Genomic DNA, 20231 nt, shown 5'->3' on the forward strand with positions numbered 1-20231 from the left:
GCCCCTGCCCTGTTCTTTGCTAGCACGATCTCTCCTTCCTGTCAAGTGGCCACTAACCTGTCCATGTCAATGTGTCAGAAGACGTGGACAGGTCGCTAGAGTCCGGGGAAAGGCGTCCAAAGAGTGTGCTTGCAGGATCATCCTGCCTGCCTTAGTTGATGGGTAGTTGCTGCCATGTTCCCTGTCGTTTCCTGCGAGGAGAAGTGAAAGGGGAAGGAAGCAATGGTGGTGGTGGTGGTGATGGTGGTGGTGGCGAGCCGTGAGCAAGAAAGCTACGATGATCAACCAAACAGATTGACCGAGTCATCTGGAAGGGATCGTGGTATGGGTTGGTTCTTTACTGTCACAACAATGAAATATGGGTATTGTACTGTGTTTGTTGTGTCTCGGCCAGTTCGTCGGTATCATCTCCTGTCTCGGTCTCTCGCGTTCCGGCTCGGGGTAGTAGTAGTGTTCACCTCACCTTTCATCTCACCGGTCGGTGCAAGGGCGGACCTATATCGCGTGCACTTTCCTGTTTCTGTTTAGATTTTGCTTTTTTACCAAGATGCATTTTTCTTCTTCTTGATGGAATCTGGTTAGAACGATGGGGTTATGTATGTCTTGTATGTGTGTTGTGTGTGCCGAGGGCTCGTTGGTATTTTGTCGACATTGACATCAGCAAGACATCGCCGTCTCTCCTCTTTGTCGCCGAATAACAGCTGCAGTTCGGACTCGCATCTTGTCATGGCCCTGTCAGCATGCTTTCAAGCTGCAAATGTCAGCTCATGGCGTGTTGCCTTTTCTTCGTGACCTTGTTCTGTACACTTATCATTCCTCGCACTGTCCGTGACGTGGTGGTCTCTTCGCGCACGCCTCACAATGAGCTGGCGACTGGAATTTACCACTGAGATCATCGTTACGGCCTACGGTAAGTGGGCGACCACGGGCCGGATACATATTCGTCGTATAGTTGTACTCAAAAGCGTGGAATCAATAGTCCTTCGGGAGTGGCAGGATGAGGCTTGCAGGTTGCAGGTTTGATTGCTCTTCTGTGGCAAGCATTGTGCAGCAACGTTCGGCACGATGCTTGCTATTGACTAGACCGCGCATACAGCCTACATATAACGTACCCTGGCTTTTTTGGGTTGGCTTTGACACATGCCAAGAAGTTGGGTAAAAAGGTCGTGGTTGAGATGTGAGATATCATGGAGGCGTTGGGCTTTGGGTTGGGTGTTTCTGCTGCATAGGATGAAGCATCCGTCAGGGAATTGACTTTTTGAGATTGAATTGCTCGTAAACAATCACATTGATCAAGCAGCGGAAAGTAAAAAAGGGTTTGTCAAGTGGGCACAAAAAGGGGTTATAGTGACACAGGCGAAAGTAAACAAACACCATGCCACACATCACCAACTCCCCAAACTAGCATCTGCACCTCCTGCTCAGCCAGATTAAAAGACAGAAATGTATTACCACAAAAATATACAGTCTCGCTATCTTATCTAACATGCCCTTCTTCCCCCCCACCACCTGTTTTCCCTTTCTCCTGATTTTACTATCCCAACACAAGCAAATAGCTCATGGCGCAAAATATGCTCACTCCTCATCATCATCACCGGCATCAGCCATGCTGACATCCGCCTTATCCTCACGCTGCTCCTCCTCCTTCTCACCCCCTCCCTCACCAGCACCCCCCTCATCATCTTCCTCCTCATCACTATCCACCACCCGGCCAGCCCGCCTGCTCCTCTTCGCCTGCCGTCTCGTAACCGTCTCCTCCTCCTCATCATCATCTCTAATCTGGGGACTACTCTCTCGATCAACCGCCATCCTATCTCCCTCATCCTCACTCCCCTCACTCCTCTGCCGCCTCGTATTCGCCCCCCTCCTATAAGTATCCTCCTCATCCTCAGTACCCGAAGACCGGTCCTCAGACCTCGACGAGCGCTTCGAATTCCGGTCCATCTTCCTCTCCGTCCTCTCAAGCGGATCCTCCTCCCCGTTATAGCCCCCCCCTCCCTCATCAGACGAGTCCACCACAATCTCCGCACTCTTATACTTCCCACCCTTCTCCGCCTCCTTCCTACTGGCCAGCCTGACCCTCTTCTTCGGTGGCGCCCTCCCCCCACCCTCACCAGCATCGCTCTCCTCATCCCCCGTCTCATCCCTCCTCCTCGACCCCTTTTTCTTCTTCTCCGCCCTCCCCTTCCTGGGCCTCTGCGTCGACGGCTCCCCAGACCTCTCCCTCCTCGCCCTCTCCCCGCCTCCACCGCCAGACCTCTTTTTCCTCTTGACTTTCTCTCCAGTCTCACTATCAGTAGTCAACTCGGCCTCCATCCTGGCCTTCTCCTCCTCCGCCCTCTGCTCCGCCAAAATCCTATCCCTTGCCGCAATCTCCTCACGCTCCTTCCTGATCTTCTCCTGCCTAAGCCTCTCCGCTTCCTCGGCCTTCCTCCTCTCCTCCTCCTTGCGACGGAGCTCGGCCTGGCGCTGCTGGATGGCGGCGTCACGCTTTTCCTTGTTCTTAGCTTCGTACTCCTTCTGCGCTTGGAGGGCACGGTTGAGTTGGTTGCGCACAGTGTTGCGCGCCATGTTGGCTCTCTGCTCAATATCGTGCTTGGGATAGGGGGGGTTAGGTCCGGCAGCGATCTCATCGAGCGTCTTGATCGCTTGTTCCAGACCCTCAGCTGCTTGCTCGAGCTGGAAGGAGTTGCGGTCTTGGGAGGCGAATTGCCGGAGGGTGTCGGCGAGCATGATCTGAACATAAGCAACGTTGAACTTAAAGTGGGCTTGCTCAGGGGCGACCTTGAGGGCCTGGTTTTGCGGTCAGCATCCAGTCAACAGATAACAAAAAGGGTAAGCAAACATACCTTCTGAGCGTACTCCAACGCCATCTTGTAATGCTCAATAAACTTCTTATCCGTCCTCGCCTTGTTCAACCAAGTCCTTCCCAAGCAGGACAAGATGCCCGCATCGTTCGCCTTGCCCTCCTTGCTAAGCGCAATCTCGTAACTCTCAATCGCTTTGCTAAACTGCCCAAGTTCGGTGTAAATGTGCCCGAGATTGACGAAGACGTGGGCATCCTGAACTGTCTCTTTCACCTTGAGGAACGCCTGCAACGCAGTCTTGGCATCCTTCTTGTCCTCAACCAACGCGATGGCAACACCCTGAGCTGCGTATGCATTCTTAGGCTCGAGCTGCAGGGCCTTGTCGAAGAATTCAACCGCGCGGCTGTACATACTGCTGCGCTTCTGCCTGTCCTGTTCGCTCTCGCGGCGCATTTCTCTGGCGGATCCCAACAGCAAGTTGCCCATTCCAACAAGAGCATAGCGGTCGTGCTTGTCGTAGTTTTGTAGCGTGTGCTTGTAGTGGCGGTGCTCAGGGTCCTCGTTGATGTTGGCGGGTCTCTTTTTGGCACTGAGCTTGCCGAGGAACCAACCATAGAGGGCGCGGACTTCAAGATCCGACGGGTTGTCCTGGTAGAGCTTCGCAACGGCATCGGGACCCTCCTTGTTGGGGTTCTTGCGAAGCTTGATGTACGCAAGCCTGGCGCGGGCATCCGTGTAGTTGCTGTGCCTGCTCAAAAGGCGCTCGTAAGTTTCGATAGCCTTATCGACATCCCCTTCATACTCGTAGCTCCTGCCAAGGTTGAAGGAGATGGTGGTGAGAAGAGCATCGGTGTCCACCGCAGTGTCGTTCAGGCTACTGATGCGGGCGCAGGAGTCGAGGGCCGCTTGGAAGTACTCGGTGGCGAGCTGGTGCTTGCCATCCTGAGAATAAAAGCAGCCAATGTTATTGAGCAACTGAGGAGGAAGGTGCTTGCGGATTGCTGACCGGATCACGGCCTGGTCTTCTGCGTCGGCGGGATACTCGGACTTTGGCACTTGATCAATCTCCAACTGCTCAACCTGCTGGAGGCACTGTAGGGCACGATCTGGGAACTCAGTCTCGTACAACCTCGCCAAATTGAGCAACACAGCGGCATCCGGGAGCATGCCCTTCTTGGGGTCTTTCCATGCGGTCCGGACCGCCTCGAGGTAGGTGAGCGCCTTCTTGGTCTCGGCAGTCTTGTCTTCCTTGATGGCCGCTGTTTGGTTAGCAAATACCTCCTCGGCATACAGAGTGCCGAGAAGAATCATAGCCTCCAGGTTCTTGGACTGTTGAATCATCTTTTCCAGACGCAACTTCGCCTCTCCGAGATCATTTCTGAGCACGGAAAGCTGGGCGAGGCCAAACTTGGCTGGCAGGTAGCCGCGCTCGACACCACCTCTGGCATCATCAGCTCGTCTGTAATAGTCGCTCGCCTTATCCAGATTCCCCTCATAATGCTCCTTTCGAGCAAGAAGGTACCAACCGTCGCTAGCAATAGCGTTGACATCGGTGTACTGAATAGCCTTGTGAGCAAGGGAGTCGACATTGGGGAACTGCTTCCGGGCGAGGAAGTAACCGGCGAAAGTGGCGCACGTCAAGGGGAGGTTCTTGTCGCGCTTGAATGAGTCTTGGGTGTACTCGGTCATGGCTTTCTTGTAATATCGGAGGAACTCTGGGCTGTTGGTTGGTACTTGGCTACTCGCATCAAGGTAGTAGAGGCCAAGCAAAATCTTGGCAATCTTGGAATCTGGGCTGATCTCCAGTGATCTCTCCCAAGCTCCCTTCGCATCATCCTTGTAGCCTAGCTGCCAAAGACAGCACCCAACACCAATGCGCGGGTCTGGGTCAACGAGGTCTGGCATCTTGGCCAAGACATCTTGGTAGGCGGCCAGTGATTCCTGATACTTGGCCAGCGAGAAAAGCGCCCGCGCCTTGCCCATCGAGGCCAGCATGTTCTTCCCGTGCGACACCCTGATGGCCTCCTCGAATGACTTGAGCGCATTGCGCACATGTTCGCTCTTCTGGACGTCGACACCGTTGGGGTCCTGACTGGGACTTTGAAGGGAGGCCTTGAGCAGAAGAAGAACACCGCGGGCCAAGAACAGCGGTGGGAAAGCGGGGTTGAGCCTCGAGGCGTCGTTCAAGCTCTGCGTGGCCTGCTGCAAGTAGTACTCCTTCGTCCTCGCGTCGGTGCCCTCGGGGGCGACTCTTGGGGCCTCTCTGCTCTTCCACAGGTACATCCAGCACAGACAGGTGATAACTGTCAGTTTTTCGCGCTGATTGCTCTGCATGGCAACTACACCGCGGCTGAGTATCTCAATTGCAAAGTCGACCTTTTTCTGCTTGGCATAGGCAAGAGCCACCGTCATCCAGTAGGTGCGGGCAGCATGCTCCATCTCGAGAAGGGTGCACAGTTCGGTCGGGTCATCGGCGAGCTCTTCGAGATTTACTTCGACAGCCTGGGGGTCCTCATCTTGGTCTTGGGTCGAGTCTTGTACGGGAATATCGATTGTTTGAGGGATGTCGGCAAAGCGCCTGCTTGTAGGGGCATGGGTAGCCAGTCCGTTGGCGGCCCCATTGAGGGAGCCATTGGCGTAGGTTGAAGCCATTCTGGCTGTCGTGATGGCGCCGCAGAACTCGAGTGTTCACTGGTGGACTTCGAATGATAGAAGCCGAGGTGCTGCGGGTCGATTGTTGATGGCCTCGAATCGGCGGCGCGTTTGGTTGATAAAATCGACGGGCTAGTTGGGTGTTGGGTTTTGCATCGATTGGTTGTAGAAAATATCGTCAACTGGCTTACGATGGGTCGAATTAAAGTTGGAATTTGAAAAATCTCATGGTGGAAAGATCCGAGCGGCGCAGGGTCGGTTGCGACAAGGTTTGGTTGAAGGTGGGTGATGGTGGAATTGGAAGCTCGCGGTGGCAGCGCCGATTGTCGCGTCACGACGAGACGAGCAGCAGTTGATGAGGCTGAAAGGCTTGGGGCGGCTGACCCATGCAAAGATTTTGAGATGCTGCAGATCCCGGCATTTTCGAGGCATTTCTATTGGCTGCTATCTGTGGGTCTTTTGGAGAAAACCACCCCTGAACAACAAGGCTGCCACCAAAAGTACCATCGTCGACCCCCTCACCTGTTCCAAGTCGAGGACAAGAAAAAGGTCTAAACTTGTGTTTTTTATTTCTTTTTTTGACTTCTGTACTCATTCACTATCTTTGACATCTCTGCGGCGCTGTGTCTGATGAACAAGTCTTTGTTTTGCACCCACCCGTGCTAGCTTTGTTGACCTCGTTCTAACTCTCATCAGATATTGACCGCACTTTTTCCTGCCATCCGTATCATAGATGAATTTAATCTTACTCTTATCAAGTCTATCTACCTTCTGGCTGCCTCGCTTACTCTGGTGAAATATCTTCAGCCTTCACTCTGCAGCAGCACTGCCTTGCTCCTCAATCCTGCCAAAGAGCGCTCTGAAAATTGTTTTGAAGTGAGGAATCGATGGAACCCGTCCCGTCCGATATGTACCGCTGCTATCCCCCGGGCCAAAGAGAGACGGAGCAAGTCAAAGATTTCCTCCGGCCGATAAAATGACAGACATGTTCTCACTCCCCTCCCTCTTCACCGAGCCCCCGACCCACGTGGAAGGCAGGTCACCAGTGAATGGCAGCTCCGCCAGGTGCAGAAAGAACCAGAGTGAATCAAAGGTGCAAGGCTGCCTCTTTTCCCTGCTTTCGCCGACCTATTTCAGTCTCCATCTCTCTTCTCACCGTGCAGCCTGACTCTCCATCCTGTACACAAAGCCGGAAACACAACTCTGACAAAAGCGACATCACGATGGACCTCTCCTGTTAATCAGCGCCAGCCGCCCGCTGCACCCCAATTTACGTTGATCGGAACACCCGTTCATTTTCTTGTTCCCTCAGTTGTTCACAATCAATCACCTGTCAAGGACTCGATCGCTCGCCAAGACAGGGCAAACGACAACAACCAGCTCATTCACTCATTACTTTGTTCTAAGCGACCTTGGTCTGTCTGGTGTGTACCAAAGCCTTTGAAACTTCACCCACCGAGCTGCTACTTATCTATCTTATCAGCAGTTTTCTCCTTAATCACCATTTTCTGGGGTATCCCCAGCATCAACAAGCAAGGAAATCAGTCAACAAGATGGCTCCTATAATATACCTGACCAGCCAGGTCCCCAGGTACTCAATCACTCGCCGAGATGTCGACCCCCACTGCTATGGGTGGGATTGCCTCAGTGAAGGTGGCCAGGTTGGGGTAGTTCTGGTGATCATATTCTCTTTTGGTTTGGGGTGGTATATGTGGCGCAAACTTGGCCAGCCTGAGACTGCCTCCTCACGGCGATGGAGTAGGACCACCGGCCTAGCGTCTTTGCCTCGCCTCTCCCGCCCTGGCACCCCGTCTGGACGTCCTGAAAGTCACAGAATGTCTGGGTCTATTTATCGCCAAAGCCACAGATTCTCGGATTCTATTCACTGTCGGTCGCAGTCTCGCCCAATTTCTCTGGAAAGCATCAGGGAGGAGAGGGATCGCCAGCCTGGGGAGTCAGAAAGCAGTGCCAGTCCCCATTGCCCATTGTCAGTGCATATTGAGATGGTGAAGACTGTAGGCGGGAACCACCAGCCTCCGGTCATACCACCTCCTCCAGGCCCTGCGCCTATGCTATGGACCGCCGGTCCAACGCCAGTATTTATTCGCCCTCCTGCTTATCCGCTCAGCTTTTCGAACAGTGGTCGTGCGAACGAGATTCGTTTCTCGTCTGCTGTAGGACAGCCAGCTCCCTTCCAACCCTACCCCTTTCCATATCAATACGGTCCAGGCCCATTACCCCCGTTCCCCAAAGGAATGGGCATACCTCCGAACGGGCCTGTTCCACCACCAAATCAGGGAAATGGACCTCAGGCCACCGATAACAACCCAACTGGCCCATCACAACCAAGTGCACCCAGCCGACCAGCTGAGAACCGCCGCAGATCTTGGTTCCCCTTCTTCCACCACAAACGCCCCACCCCCGGTCACGCAAGATCAATCTCGGAGTCAGCCATTTCCACCCTCCAACCTGAGCTCTCCTCCTTGCGCCTCCCACCCATGGAAGAACCTGATATCAACCGTCTTCGACACCAGCCGTCAATCCGACTAATCGATCGCTCTCCCTCTCCACGGCAGCACTCCCCCCGTCCGTATCCCCGGATTGGATACCGCAACCAATCGCCAAGTCACAATCTCGACTCTGACAGCGAGGGGATCCACCCCTCTGAGCTTAGTCTAACCTCTGTCGGGACTAGCATGAGGGTCCACGATGGGATACCGCCCTCTGAGGTGTCTGATTTTGGCAGGGATCCTCACTTGGAGGAGTATAGTCCTGAGAGGAGGAGACAGAGGAGCTTGAAGAGATCTGGGGACCCGAAGAGGGGGGATGAGAGCGATGCTGATGATGAGGAGGATGGGGGTAGGTTTCAGGGGAGGAGGGAGAGAAGGAAGGGGAGGAGGAGGAGGGGCCCGCCAAGTGAGGATATTCAGTTTCCTAGTCCGGAGGTGCAGAGAGTGACGTTTGCTGAGCCGAGGAGGGAGGGTGGCGGTGGGAGGGAGAGGGGGAGAAGAAGACGGGAGATGACACCTGCGCCGAAGGGGAACAGAGAAAGATCTGGGGAGCGGTCTCCTGAACGTCGGTATAGAGATCGCTCTTGTGAACGGACTCGTGAGGGATCTTGGGAGCGGGCTCGGAGGCGTAGGGAGAGGTCACCTACTCGTCAGCGCAGGGAGCAGCCTCGCGAAGGCGGCGCATCTTTGCGTCGATACAGAGGCCGATCTCGTGAACATTCCCCTAGGACTCACCACAGAAACATATCTCCTGACTCGTCTGATGAGAGGACACGCACACCTCCTCCCCGCCGCAGAACCCAGCCCCGCGAGAGAGACGGTGTCCACCATTCGAGGGAGAATCACAGGAGCAGGAACACTCTTTTGGGAAGGTTACGGGCTTTTCGGATGGAGATGAGGGGGGAGCGGTACTAGTCTCCGTCTCTTCCACTGCCGACATGCATTTTTCTTTCTCGGTGATACCCATTCTTTCTTTCTTTTTTTATGCCTAGGGAGGCTCCTGTTACAATTTCAGGAGCTATTTATTTTATCAGGGGTTTCAAATTTGCGGTATAGGTATATATACCTAGCGTTCTGTACGATAAAAACACACCACACAAATCACCAGCCATCTATCAAGGATGCGCAGCGAGGAACAGAAATCAATTTTCAGTGAAGGCATGAGGGGTGATAGCTTCTTTTTCTCAGATTTTTAACCTCTTTTTATGGACATCTCTGAAAGGTAGACTTGGGTGGAGGACGACAAAATGGCGTTTTTGCGGGCATTGGGCATTAGGCATTGGAGATGGTGATTTGGATGATATCATGGGGGCTGGTTGGTCGTTTTTGGGCGTTGATGGTTGAGGCAATTCATGGCCAGCAATGCAGAAGGCCAAAAGGACAAGGGGGTGTTTCATGTGAGGATTGTTTTCTTGTTGTTATTACTACAACAGGTTAACAGTGGTTCTTTGTTTTTTGGGGATGCAACAAAGTCCTGGGGTCTTTGGGGACTGGATGGTGAGAGTGTTCTCAGGGCAGGTAATTTTTTAACTTACCGGTACACCATGATTTCTAGGCATTAAAGCCTGAGAGCTGGGTGGAAGGAGAAACACTCCAATACTCCAGAACCAGCATTACTCTAGGTTTAATAGCTCCTATAAAGGAACCACATCATGGAAATCACACCAGTGTTCGATGCTTGTGATTTCGTCTCTTTCTAACAATACAGCAAAGAGGTCTGATAACCGTTTGTTCTGTCTCTTCATACTCTCACTTACACCCTCCCGGAGTAGCATTACTACACTTCGCCTTCCTCATCTCGGCCCTCAACCCAAAGATAATCTCTGGTGCCTGCGGGTTGATACACTTATCCCTCATCTCCTTGACACACTTCCCACCTGTGCAACAGCTTCCAATCACACACTTGTGCCCAGAGTCGCACTCACTGTTTTTAGTGCAGTCCTTTTCTGCGCTGCAGTAATCGTTCAGGAAACAAAACGACTTTCCATTGGAGTCGATTCCGCAGAGGCAGGAGCCTAGGGGACTTCCGCCACAGGAGAACGGAGTGTAGGCGCCACATATTTGGCCGGAGCAAGGGGTAGTGGAGTTATCAAAGGGGATTGTGCTGGTAATAGTGAATGTGGATGTAGAGGTGGTGGTTACGGGAGGGGCAGTGACGATGATCGTTGTCACGGGACAGGTTTTGGAGGTTGATGGAAGGGTGGTTAGCGTTCGGGAGATGGAGGAGAGAGTCGATAAGGTACTGGTTGTGGTGATGGATGAGGGTGGGCTGGCGGTCTTAGATGACGGTGGGTTGGTTGTGGCAGAAGTGGTACTAGAGAGTATGGTAGCGGACTTTGTAGATGCGATCGACGTGGTGATGGAGGCGGAGGAGTTGATTAGGGCTCGAGGAAGAAGTGGGTGGTATGGTTGGAACGGGTAGCGGGCTCGGGGTTCAGGAGGCGATGGCTTCTCGGGCGTTGGGATCGAACTGATAATTGTCACGGTGGCAGTCACCGTGACAATCTCACTATGGGTCTGTTAACTATTGAAGATATGAACCAGGTATTTGGGGAGGTGCTTACGTCTCTGCGGGTGTGACAGTCCTGCTCAAAGTATACAGGCATGCTGCTGTCGATGTATTGGTAGCAATAACAGCACGGGATTCAAGACGAGGTTGATTTTCACTTTCAAGGGCAGCTGTATGGCCAAAGGCAGTGAAGACAAAAATTAACGGGAGAATTTCCATGGCTGTGGGTATATAACGAGTGAACCGGTGATATCTCCTATGACGGCCATGTCACGGTATGGGGCTCGAGGCAGAGTATTTAAACAGTTTCGACGTGTGTGGTTACTTTGTCTTGCTGACGGTATGCTCCACGATGTCTCTGTGTAGCCGCGGTGTATAAGAACTTTAGAGCCTCGGTCACAGACTATTGTATCACAACAAATAGGATATAGGTTGAACATGGAAGTGGTAGTATGCAGGAACATCTTCGAAGAAAAAAAGGTCTCGGCCGCAATAAGTCTGGGACAAGTTAGCAGACGCGAAGACCTCCAAAGACACAACTTCAAGACAGTTTTGATCGAGCGAACGCCTGGTTCTAGGTCCTGGTATCATTTCTACTGGTACCACTACAAGTGAACACAGTTCCTTTCTTGTGTCTTCAGTTGGCCTCTGGAACACAAAACACAAAGCTCTGGTTCCCTTCATGTTTCGGTCGAGTGGCTATGTTCTTCGGCGATCCCTTGGACACACAAGGCATATGAGATATCAACAAGATAACGATACTGAAGACATATGCAAGGGGGTACACGCGTGGGCAACGTGACGGACACGAAGAACGGATGGTCGGTCATGATCCCCTAAAGGGTTCTCGTTCGAGTGGAACCAGCGGGGTCGATGGGTGGTCGGTTGTCGGGAATATGGAATGTCGAGAGCGGCGGTCGGTGTTCGTGAGGGAGCTATAAACAAATCCGGTCGGGGGTAATCGAGATCTGGTCGGTCGTCCTCTGAAAGGGATATCTGGCGAAGGAAGATGGCCTTCTCGAATCGATTTAGCTGGCACAGGAATGCCTCCATGACCAAAATATGTTGCTCAAGGCGAAGATGCTTTGGCTCGGTTCAAGGGTTCAAGGGTTCAGGGGTTGTATCACTCGAACTGTCTGTTCGCCGTCGGCTGAGCCCGCCCGTGATCCGTAGCGGTTCGCCCCTTGACTGGTCTGCTTGCCCCAACCTAGAAGGCTAACTGGCAGGAGGCAGACACGACTGGAGATGGCTGGAAGGAGCTTCACCGTGTCTTTCCCATCTTTGGCTCAAACGGAGAACCGGAATGTTCTCCTTCTTAGTCAAACAACACATCGAAAGTCACGGAATCATTCGACACCAGCAATCATCTAATTGTCATTCATCATCATCTGCCCTTTGACCGAGGGCTCTAAGCCGCTTCTTTCCATCTTGATTAACTATCGGCTACCTGCTCCGTATTCAGATGTATTTTGCATTTTGTGGCCTCCAATCCCAGTGTGAGCTGGTGGTGACAGCCGAGCCGCCTGGCCGAGGTAGACGTCAGCCAGTCTCCTGACACTCACCCTTTTACCTTTCAGGGGTCCTCAGTTGACCACCATCACCGGTTTTTTATTCAATTGTGACAATATCCATAACATTGAACCCTCTAGACCCTTCTTTTTGATGATTCACCTCAAAATTGGACCCCCCCATACATTGAGCCTCTATTCGCCAAGTCTTTGATCCGGTTGTGGCAAGACTGATACGGTCTATGCAGTTCTGGAATTTCGCTCTTTGGCAATCGCAACAGCATGTTCGCAGCTGTCAATCTCATGATGTCTCAAGTCAATGCACCTGCACCTTATCCTCGATGATGTCGAGATCAACAATGGCATCAATTAGTACCGCAGCGCAACCCGTGTGCTTGCCCACTCCACAAACGTGAAATCTCCACTCCTGTTTGAAGGATCGGTCTACTGCGTCTTATCCAGAGTGGATTTGTGCAGGGGTCGTTTCCCGTATTCGCGCACCGGATGTGGGATGTGGGCAGCACTAAACCGACAGTTGAGAGATGGTGTTCACAAAATCCCCGAGAGATCCATCCTCGTTCGAGAATGACGAACAGAGCTTTCCCACTCCCAACCAGCTTCATCGGCCGGGAGATCGCCATAGTCCTACACGATCGGCTCCTCCAAGTTTCCCACCACCAAGGAACGAGCATATCAGCGTTGCACAGGACGCTTGGCTATGCTGTGAGTCCACGTTTATCAAGGTCCGGCAGCCATTATGGTCGTCCCGACTGGTTCTATGCCATGCAAAAGCAACGAAAATTGCAGCCTTCCCAGGCAGGGAGCTCATAAACTTCCCCAGGAGCGGCTTAGGCCAATGGTGATGTAGGATCCAAGACTACATTGCAGTCTGTCATACTCGAACTAAGGCCAGTCTGGCTAGCCATTGTCACCTCCCGTCTGCGGGCTCTGCCGCCGAAACCGCCGCCGAGTAGGCGGCCACTGCCGTTCCGGCTCGAGGGTTGGGTATGGGGGACAAAAAGAGAAACACCGCCCCGAGAACATATCGAAAGGGACTAGCGAGCTTGACCGTCATTCAGCACATGCAAAGATCGACATGCTGAATGGGGCGGCTACTCAGCAGGAGCGGCACAGCAGGTGACAGGTATGCCAGATGTGATTTGCCTCGAGATGTGCCAAGGGCTCAGGGACATCTCTGGGATTTCGCTACCTCATCTTGCAGATGTCGCCGACCAGTTGCAGCCTTGGATCACAGAGCCAGGGAGGTACGGAATGCCCTGCAAGTCGACGGCTCTGCTCACAACCTATTCCAGCTGTGCTCGCCTATGGGTGTGGCCCCCTCAAGCGGAATCTAAGCATCTTGGTGCAGTAGCTCATGCTGACACCCCCTGTCAAGGACGAGGAAGCAATGTCCATGTACCAGGAACACAATAGGAAAGAGGCGCTGTGCCTGGGGCTGGCTGTGCGGAACCATCTCGGTCGCTGGACTGCGCGGTATATAATACTACCGCTGGACCCAACAGCATCAAAAGAAGACACCCGATCAGCCCTCCCATGCATCGGCTTTCTGTTGATGAGCACCACCTCTCGATCAAGCACCCCGGCCATTCCACACGGGCAGGCAGCACACTCTCTGTGCCATCCAAAGACCTAGCGGCTTGGTGCGGGATTCATCGAAGCCTCCCTTGTCCTGAACTTTGGGCGACAGCGCGGGACACCCACAGCGCCTGGTCAGCCGCTGATTTCCTCCATACGATAGCGGGATCCAATACTCGGTCCCTCGGCCGCTTCCCGCATGATACCACCCGGAGTGGCGGAAGCTGTTCACCACTTGGCTCTTGGGAGACCTTGTTTCCCAAGCTACTGGTCTCAGTAGCATCGGAACCTGCAGCATTCATGCCACAAGTCTGAAAGCAGTTGACACTCTCGCCTACTAGGGCAGGAATAGGAGAATTGCCCGGCACACGGGACAAAGCCTGCGAAAGACAGCTACTCGGTGCATCCGATACTTCGGCGACAGCTTTGTAGACGGCTCTGGGGAGCAATCCAGCTTGAGACGTGGCCAAAGAAACATATATACCACGGCAGGCACTGGACTGGGGTTTGCTGAAATGAGTTCCCATCGAGATCCCAGATTCACTCAAAACAAGCCCCAACGGAATCAGCTACATGCACCGACAAACCAGGGCATGATACAACATAATAGCGAAGCCTTCTTCATCGATTACACCCCTGGTAACCCCGAGGTACGACTGAAATTTCCTTGCCCGTTCAGTGGAGTTGGCCGTCCCTGGCAGGAGCCAGATGCCATTGCTCCGCCCATTCTTAGTGTGCAGACAAGGGGTGGTGGGTCGACGAAATGGGAGCATGAGGATATATGGTGATGGGGTGGTCGCCAGGAACTGAAAACCCGTCTTTGGAGAACAAAAGGGGGACATGGAGAAGATGACAAGTCAGAAAAATGCCCCCAAGAAAGACAGACAGCTTTGATTGACGATACTTGGCACAAGCATGTGCGTGATCAACAGCGAACCGGTTGGAAGGGTTCAGAGAAAAAGGGGGCGAAGGGAGGACAATGCACCATCAGGAGCTTCTTATGCCACTGGGGTCTAGACCCTCCTGAGGTAGGGGCGGGGCGGGAAATGATAGCATGCGGCGTGGCGTGCTGAATGTGCCTGACGATGGCCACATTTTTTTGGATCCGAATGCAAGAATGCGCTGACTTTTTGTAGCACCTAGTTGCCGGCGGCTATCACTCAACATTCGGAGCCGGGGGCGTAACCCGGCTTGGCCCGGAGTATCACCCCACAAACACGCCATCGGCCACTAGCTCCTCAGCGTTTGGCCAACCGGACTATTCCTTCGCAACGGCCGGTAGCACCACCCTTTCTACGGCACGTGTCCGGTCACGAGAGCACCCCAACGTCTACCCCCTGAATACCAGCCAGCCGGCTTTTCCACCTGCTGCGACTCTGGTTGACTGGCGAATATCACCTTATACGACTGATGCCGTCTCTCCTAATGTTCCGGTCTCGATTGCGGCACACTCGCTTTCCACCACCGCTGGGGTGATTGGGTATGCCTCACAGCCGAATGTGACCGATCCGTACATGGGCGATTATGTATCGCCCACCGCTCCTCTTCCTCCTCTGCAACAGCCAGGCTTTGACTTTCAGCCGTGGCCAGCCGCTGTTGACGATGGCACCATGAGCCTCGGTACAGCATCGCCGAGCTCGCTCATGTCACCTGTGATGCAGAGCTACGAGATGGTTGCCAGCCCAACGGGATCTGGAATTGATGAGTCGAGCATGGGGATGTATGGAGGTGCGTCGGTGGAAAACTGGCAGTTGCCACCGCAACCGCCGTCTAGAACCGACAGCATGGAGATGGGAACCAGCAGCCCAGGCGGTGGTGGAAAGCGGGCGAAACAGTACGCCGAGCAGAGCGGCGCATCACCGGTTACTGCAGCACCTAAGTCTGGTACCGGTAACAGCACCACCACCGCTGCAAAGACGAAGTTACGCAGCGCCTCGAGAACGTCGAAGAATATGCAAACTCGTACCGAGGAAACCCCTCAGGAGCGCAAGTCTAGGAACTCGCACAATCTGGTTGAGAAGCAGTATCGGAACAGGCTGAACATGCAATTTGAGATATTGATGAACACGCTCCCTGAATCGATGCGCTCGCCGACCACGACTGCTTCGGGGGCGGATTCGGATGTCGGACAGGCTGGTGGTGGTCAAGGCGGGACCGGGTTGGACTTGGGGGAGAGGAGGTTGAGTAAAGCGCAGGTGTTGGACATGTCGACGAGGTATATACGGTCGTTGGAGAAGGAGAGGGAGAAGCTGGAGAGGGAGAGGGAGGAGTTGCTGTTGGGGATGGCCAAGATGAGGGAGGCGTATGAGAAGGGCGGGACGTCCGGGCCCGGTTCGGGGACGGGAGGTGGGAAGGGGAAGGGCGCTGCTGGTTGATGATGGTCTGGGGCAGATGTGGTGGTACATGAGAGAAAAAAAGTAATGATTTACGATATACACGACAAGTTTTAAAAGTTAGAAGAGGAAGAAGGGCGGGGGGTGACATTCTACTTGCCTACCTGCCGTCTTTTGTGCACCCGTCGTGGTGTGGTGGTGGTGGACGGAGTAGGAAGGTCGCACATAAATGTGATGCGTATACATTTGGAGGGATGGGCCTCCCTCCTTATTTGCATAATATATCTAGACGATTTGACGACCAACTTTGAGACTGGGTAGTTTTTTTGGTTGAATTTGTGCGTGACTGATATTATACCCCTCTCTTTCTCTTACAAAGACAACAAAACAGAAGAGGCCGTAACCTGTCTTCTTGCTAATTCTACCCGACAACCAGCCAGCCAGCCAGCCAGCCCAACCGACCAGAGACCAGGTCCCAAGACGCCGCCACATGATAGAATACACCTAGTGATATCGCACACGCTTTCTCTTCTCTCTCTCGCTGGTATCCCTATATAGTCGTGGGAAAAATATGATGAAAAATGCAACTCTGACAAGCAAACCAAAAACTCCAAAGAACGCCGTTAAACCCTTGGCTCGGGTGTTTTGTTGCAAGCAGCATATCCGTCTCCAGATATACTAACTCCCTAATTCCACCTTCCTTCTTGTACAGCTCTTCCCCCCCGAGACACGAAAACAGTTTCCGTGAACAAGATGTGACCATAATTTTGCTCTTTCGTCCAGCTGCAAACCCTTATGCTCATGATCCTTTCTCCCTGTGTGCTGCTAAAGGGTTACCTACCCGAAAACTGGGTGGCTTCGAGTTGACGGGAGATGCTCAAAATATGACAGAGCAAGTAAGTATCGGGTATGCGGTCGTATAAAGAAAAAAAAGCGATGGTATGCAGCCCAAAAAAGAACCGCAAAGTCGTCCGGGAGCTTGGGTGAAATCCGCAATCCGGGATAGTCTGAGAGAAGTCTGGGTTCCCCAAAGGATGGTGGTGGGCTAACTCCCCCTTTTCTCAAACTCAACCCAGCTCACTCCAGCATCGGCCGATAATCGAAAGTTTGAAATCGCCAAAATAGAATATCGTAACAGAAGACTGATGATTTACACCCACCCCGCCCCGCCCCAAACACCTCTTATCCTCCTCGCAAGCTGCAGGTCCTTTTGCATAATGGTTACCCGCTTGGCGTGGATGGCGAGGAGGTTGGTGTCTTCAAAGAGGTGGACAAGGAAAGCCTCGGAGGCTTCTTGGAGGGCTTGGATGGCTTGGGATTGCCAGCGGAGTTCGTCGTTCATGGGGCGGCAGGTGATGGCTATTTCGCGGACCTTTTTTTTTGTGTCAAAAACAATACTCTTTTTCTTCTTTTCCCTTGATTGTTCCTCGGATATATATATATATATATATACGTACCAATCGCGCAAATGGAAGCTTGAGCAGGAGGAGATCGGTGTTTGATTGATATCTGCGAATTTCCTTCAGGGCGAGGGTGCCTGGGCGGTAGCGGCGCTTGCGGCCTTGGGGGACTGGATCACCTGCTTTAGGGGGGTTAGTATAGGGCAATGGGGGAGGAGGAAGGAGGAAAACATACGCTGAACATTGGATTGTCTTCCTGCTCCTGAAGCGCGACCGGGGCGACGGCCAGCTTGTTTAGGTGGCATTTTTTTCTTTTTCGGCGGGAGGGTATTAACGATTAAACCCGACGGGAAGGCCGCGAGTCGGTTGGTTTTGCGCAAAAGCTAGCGAATGGCTCTTTGCGATTCAAGCTGGAGATGGTTTTGCGCGACGAGGGAATTGGCTCCAAGAATTGAGTTTGCGCGATGCAAAAAAAGGGCGGAGGAAGGAAGCGGCGATTGGGTGTTGTAGATGTATTATGCGTAACCTGCAAGAAGGGGGTGGGTGGGCAATGGTGGTTGTTGACGGATAGAGCAGAAAGGAGGGTGTCACACGAATGCAAAAGGAGAGAGTATGTACAAATCCGGGAGGTTGGCTGGGTGTTTAATGGGGGAAAAGAAGAAAGATTGCCCTCCCCTCGACGCGAGCAGAAAATGGAGCTGTCGCGACGGAACGCGCTACGGTTGACAGGGGGTTAAATGGGGTGGCTGGGGACATGTGGGGAGCTCTGTTTCTCTCTCGAAGAAGGGGAGAACAATGTGTGGCTTGTGCGTTGCTGTCAAACCAGCCACAAGGGCATTTGACAGCTGCGGGTTAGGGTTGAGCTCGATACGAAGGCTGGGGCCATTAGCCTTTGGACTCCCACGTTAGCAGTTGTTTAAACATCACAGTGCCCATCTTCCACACTTACGGCTTACAGCCCTAACCCTCGTATTTTCCTAATTCTCGCATCTCCTTAACCACCTGAAAAGACATTATAAAAAATAGATGTAATGTGTTAAAAAATACCTTTTGTATATATTAGGACTTGAGATTGTTATAGGGTGACTCTCTGTGCATTTATACTTAGGTGTAATTGATGCTTTTGAAGTGTGAACTTTTTATCGCACTGTCTTGGCCCTTCTTAGCAAAACTGCTGCTAACGCCGGGGTCCAAAGACTTGTGGCCCAAGCCTTCGTAGACAATAGAAATATGCAGATAGTGAAACGGCAAGCTGGCAGCAGCGTCATTGTGGACCCCGCCGCAGCAGCGGCTCAGCTTCCCGACAAGGGTCCGATTGTCCCGCGGTCTTGTGTCCTGATGCTTGATGAGCAACCAAGAAGCTTCGTTTCCTAAAAGGCCACCTCAACATCTTGAGAATTAATCAATCCTTTTCGCTCACCTGCCAACACACATTTACTGCGACAGATTGCGCCATCTTCCTCAGAGGCACAAATTATTCTACAGCAATGGCTTTTTGAATGCAATCCCATTTACGCTTGATTTCAAAGCTAACAAGATACCCTTTGAAGACTTACCCTGAACGAGACCAAATCATAAATCCGCCGAGCTATATCCACCAGCTAGAAGCACGGGAACTCCCACTACAAAAGTGGCAATTACATCAACCCCTACGAGCGAGCGCCCGCCCCACTTTCCCCGGATTCTGGACTTGCGCATCACTGGCGTCGTCAACCCTAACCGCACCTATTTTCCATTTCGATCGCAGTAGGCATACAGGCTGCGCACAATGGACGGACTCATGGACAACAACGGGCGCTTCCCACTCGAGACGTGGTTCTGGGAAATGCCTGTATGCACAAGATGGTGGACAACAGCAACAGTGTTATGCGCCGGCCTGGTGCAATGTCACCTCTTAACACCCTTCCAGCTCTTCTACAGCTACAGAGCGGTATTCGTAAAAGCTCAAGTCAGTACTCTCTCCCTCCCCTTCCCCACTTGATGTATCGCTAACCTTTTTACCCCTCAAAAGTACTGGCGCCTCCTCACAACCTTCCTCTACTTTGGCCCCTTCTCCATGGACCTCCTCTTCCACGTCTATTTCCAACAGCGCTACTCCCGCCTCCTCGAAGAGTCCTCCGGCCGATCACCGGCGCACTTTAGCTGGCTGCTGTTTTACGCGATGAGCAGTTTGCTGTTACTATCACCCTTTATAGGGATGCCCTTTCTCGGACACCCGCTCTCGTCGACGCTGGTGTACATCTGGTCGAGAAGGAACCCGGACACGCTGATGAGCTTCCTGGGGGTGCTGGTGTTTAGGGCGCCATATCTGCCTTGGGTGTTGATTGCCGTGAGCTATGTGTTGCACGGCTTGATCCCGAAGGATGAGATTTTGGGGGTGGTGATTGGGCATATTTGGTACTTTTTTAATGACGTGTACCCACCGCTGCATAATGGGAGCAAGCCGTTGGATCCGCCGATGTGGTGGAGGAGGTTGATTGGTAGGTTTTCTTGATTTGGGGGCTGAGAGATGAGCAGTGCTGACATTGGCCACAGAGGGCCGCCCAAGAGAAGAAGAGACCAACGACGAGACTGCTAATGGCGTGGATAACGAGTTTGCTGTTGCTGGGGCTGGTCCGGAGGTGCCGGCGCCAGATATGCGATGAGATTGACAAGAAGGATTTGGGGGAAGGGTTGTATTTGCATGACAGTACATAGCGGTGGTCGGTTTCTCTGCGTCTAGTTCTTTACCAGCATATTTGAAACTGGCCACAGATGCTTAGCATGGGACATTTTATGGCGTTGGAGGTTACGGCATCGGGACAACAGGTTGGAACCTGACGAATCAACAGTCTGGACGCAAGTAGCGCTGATATAATGAAATATTACTCGAGCGTTGCTATCAAATGCGTCTTTCACCAGTTCTACCAATCTGAT

The 20231-nt window shown here is 52.8% G+C and overlaps 6 protein-coding genes across 6 annotated transcripts; 3 read left to right on the forward strand and 3 right to left on the reverse strand.

The window, feature by feature from the left end:
• Nucleotides 1–1506: 1506 nt before the first annotated feature.
• Nucleotides 1507–5843, reverse strand: CTR9 (protein required for normal CLN1 and CLN2 G1 cyclin expression). The gene is made up of 2 exons (XM_062882415.1): nt 2850–5843; nt 1507–2793 (listed from the first exon to the last, which is right to left on the reverse strand). The coding sequence occupies exons 1-2, from the start codon at nt 5457–5459 to the stop codon at nt 1576–1578; spliced, it is 3828 nt and encodes a 1275-aa protein (XP_062728456.1). The 5' UTR covers nt 5460–5843; the 3' UTR covers nt 1507–1575.
• Nucleotides 5844–7012: 1169 nt separating this feature from the next.
• Nucleotides 7013–8884, forward strand: QC761_708660 (uncharacterized protein; the record flags this gene model as incomplete). The annotated part of the gene is made up of 1 exon (XM_062882416.1): nt 7013–8884. One exon carries the CDS (start codon nt 7013–7015, stop codon nt 8882–8884), a length of 1872 nt encoding a protein of 623 aa, XP_062728457.1.
• Nucleotides 8885–9644: 760 nt separating this feature from the next.
• QC761_708670 (uncharacterized protein) lies at nt 9645–11743 on the reverse strand. The gene is made up of 2 exons (XM_062882417.1): nt 10534–11743; nt 9645–10474 (listed from the first exon to the last, which is right to left on the reverse strand). Exons 1-2 carry the CDS (start codon nt 10573–10575, stop codon nt 9719–9721), a joined length of 798 nt encoding a protein of 265 aa, XP_062728458.1. The 5' UTR covers nt 10576–11743; the 3' UTR covers nt 9645–9718.
• A 65-nt stretch (nt 11744–11808) lies between these two features.
• On the forward strand, nt 11809–16216 carry QC761_708680 (uncharacterized protein). Its single transcript, XM_062882418.1, has 2 exons — nt 11809–14232; nt 14719–16216. The coding sequence occupies exons 1-2, from the start codon at nt 14098–14100 to the stop codon at nt 15955–15957; spliced, it is 1374 nt and encodes a 457-aa protein (XP_062728459.1). The 5' UTR covers nt 11809–14097; the 3' UTR covers nt 15958–16216.
• Nucleotides 16175–18070, reverse strand: CSE4 (centromeric DNA-binding histone H3-like protein cse4). The gene is made up of 3 exons (XM_062882419.1): nt 17551–18070; nt 17373–17497; nt 16175–17287 (listed from the first exon to the last, which is right to left on the reverse strand). Exons 1-3 carry the CDS (start codon nt 17618–17620, stop codon nt 17066–17068), a joined length of 417 nt encoding a protein of 138 aa, XP_062728460.1. The 5' UTR covers nt 17621–18070; the 3' UTR covers nt 16175–17065.
• Nucleotides 18071–18570: 500 nt separating this feature from the next.
• QC761_708700 (uncharacterized protein) lies at nt 18571–20207 on the forward strand. Its single transcript, XM_062882420.1, has 3 exons — nt 18571–19263; nt 19327–19795; nt 19851–20207. The coding sequence occupies exons 1-3, from the start codon at nt 19084–19086 to the stop codon at nt 19958–19960; spliced, it is 759 nt and encodes a 252-aa protein (XP_062728461.1). The 5' UTR covers nt 18571–19083; the 3' UTR covers nt 19961–20207.
• The last annotated feature ends 24 nt before the right edge of the window (nt 20208–20231 follow it).

Source organism: Podospora bellae-mahoneyi, chromosome 7 (genome assembly GCF_035222275.1).
Source record: "Podospora bellae-mahoneyi strain CBS 112042 chromosome 7, whole genome shotgun sequence".
NCBI classification, from domain to species: domain Eukaryota; kingdom Fungi; phylum Ascomycota; class Sordariomycetes; order Sordariales; family Podosporaceae; genus Podospora; species Podospora bellae-mahoneyi.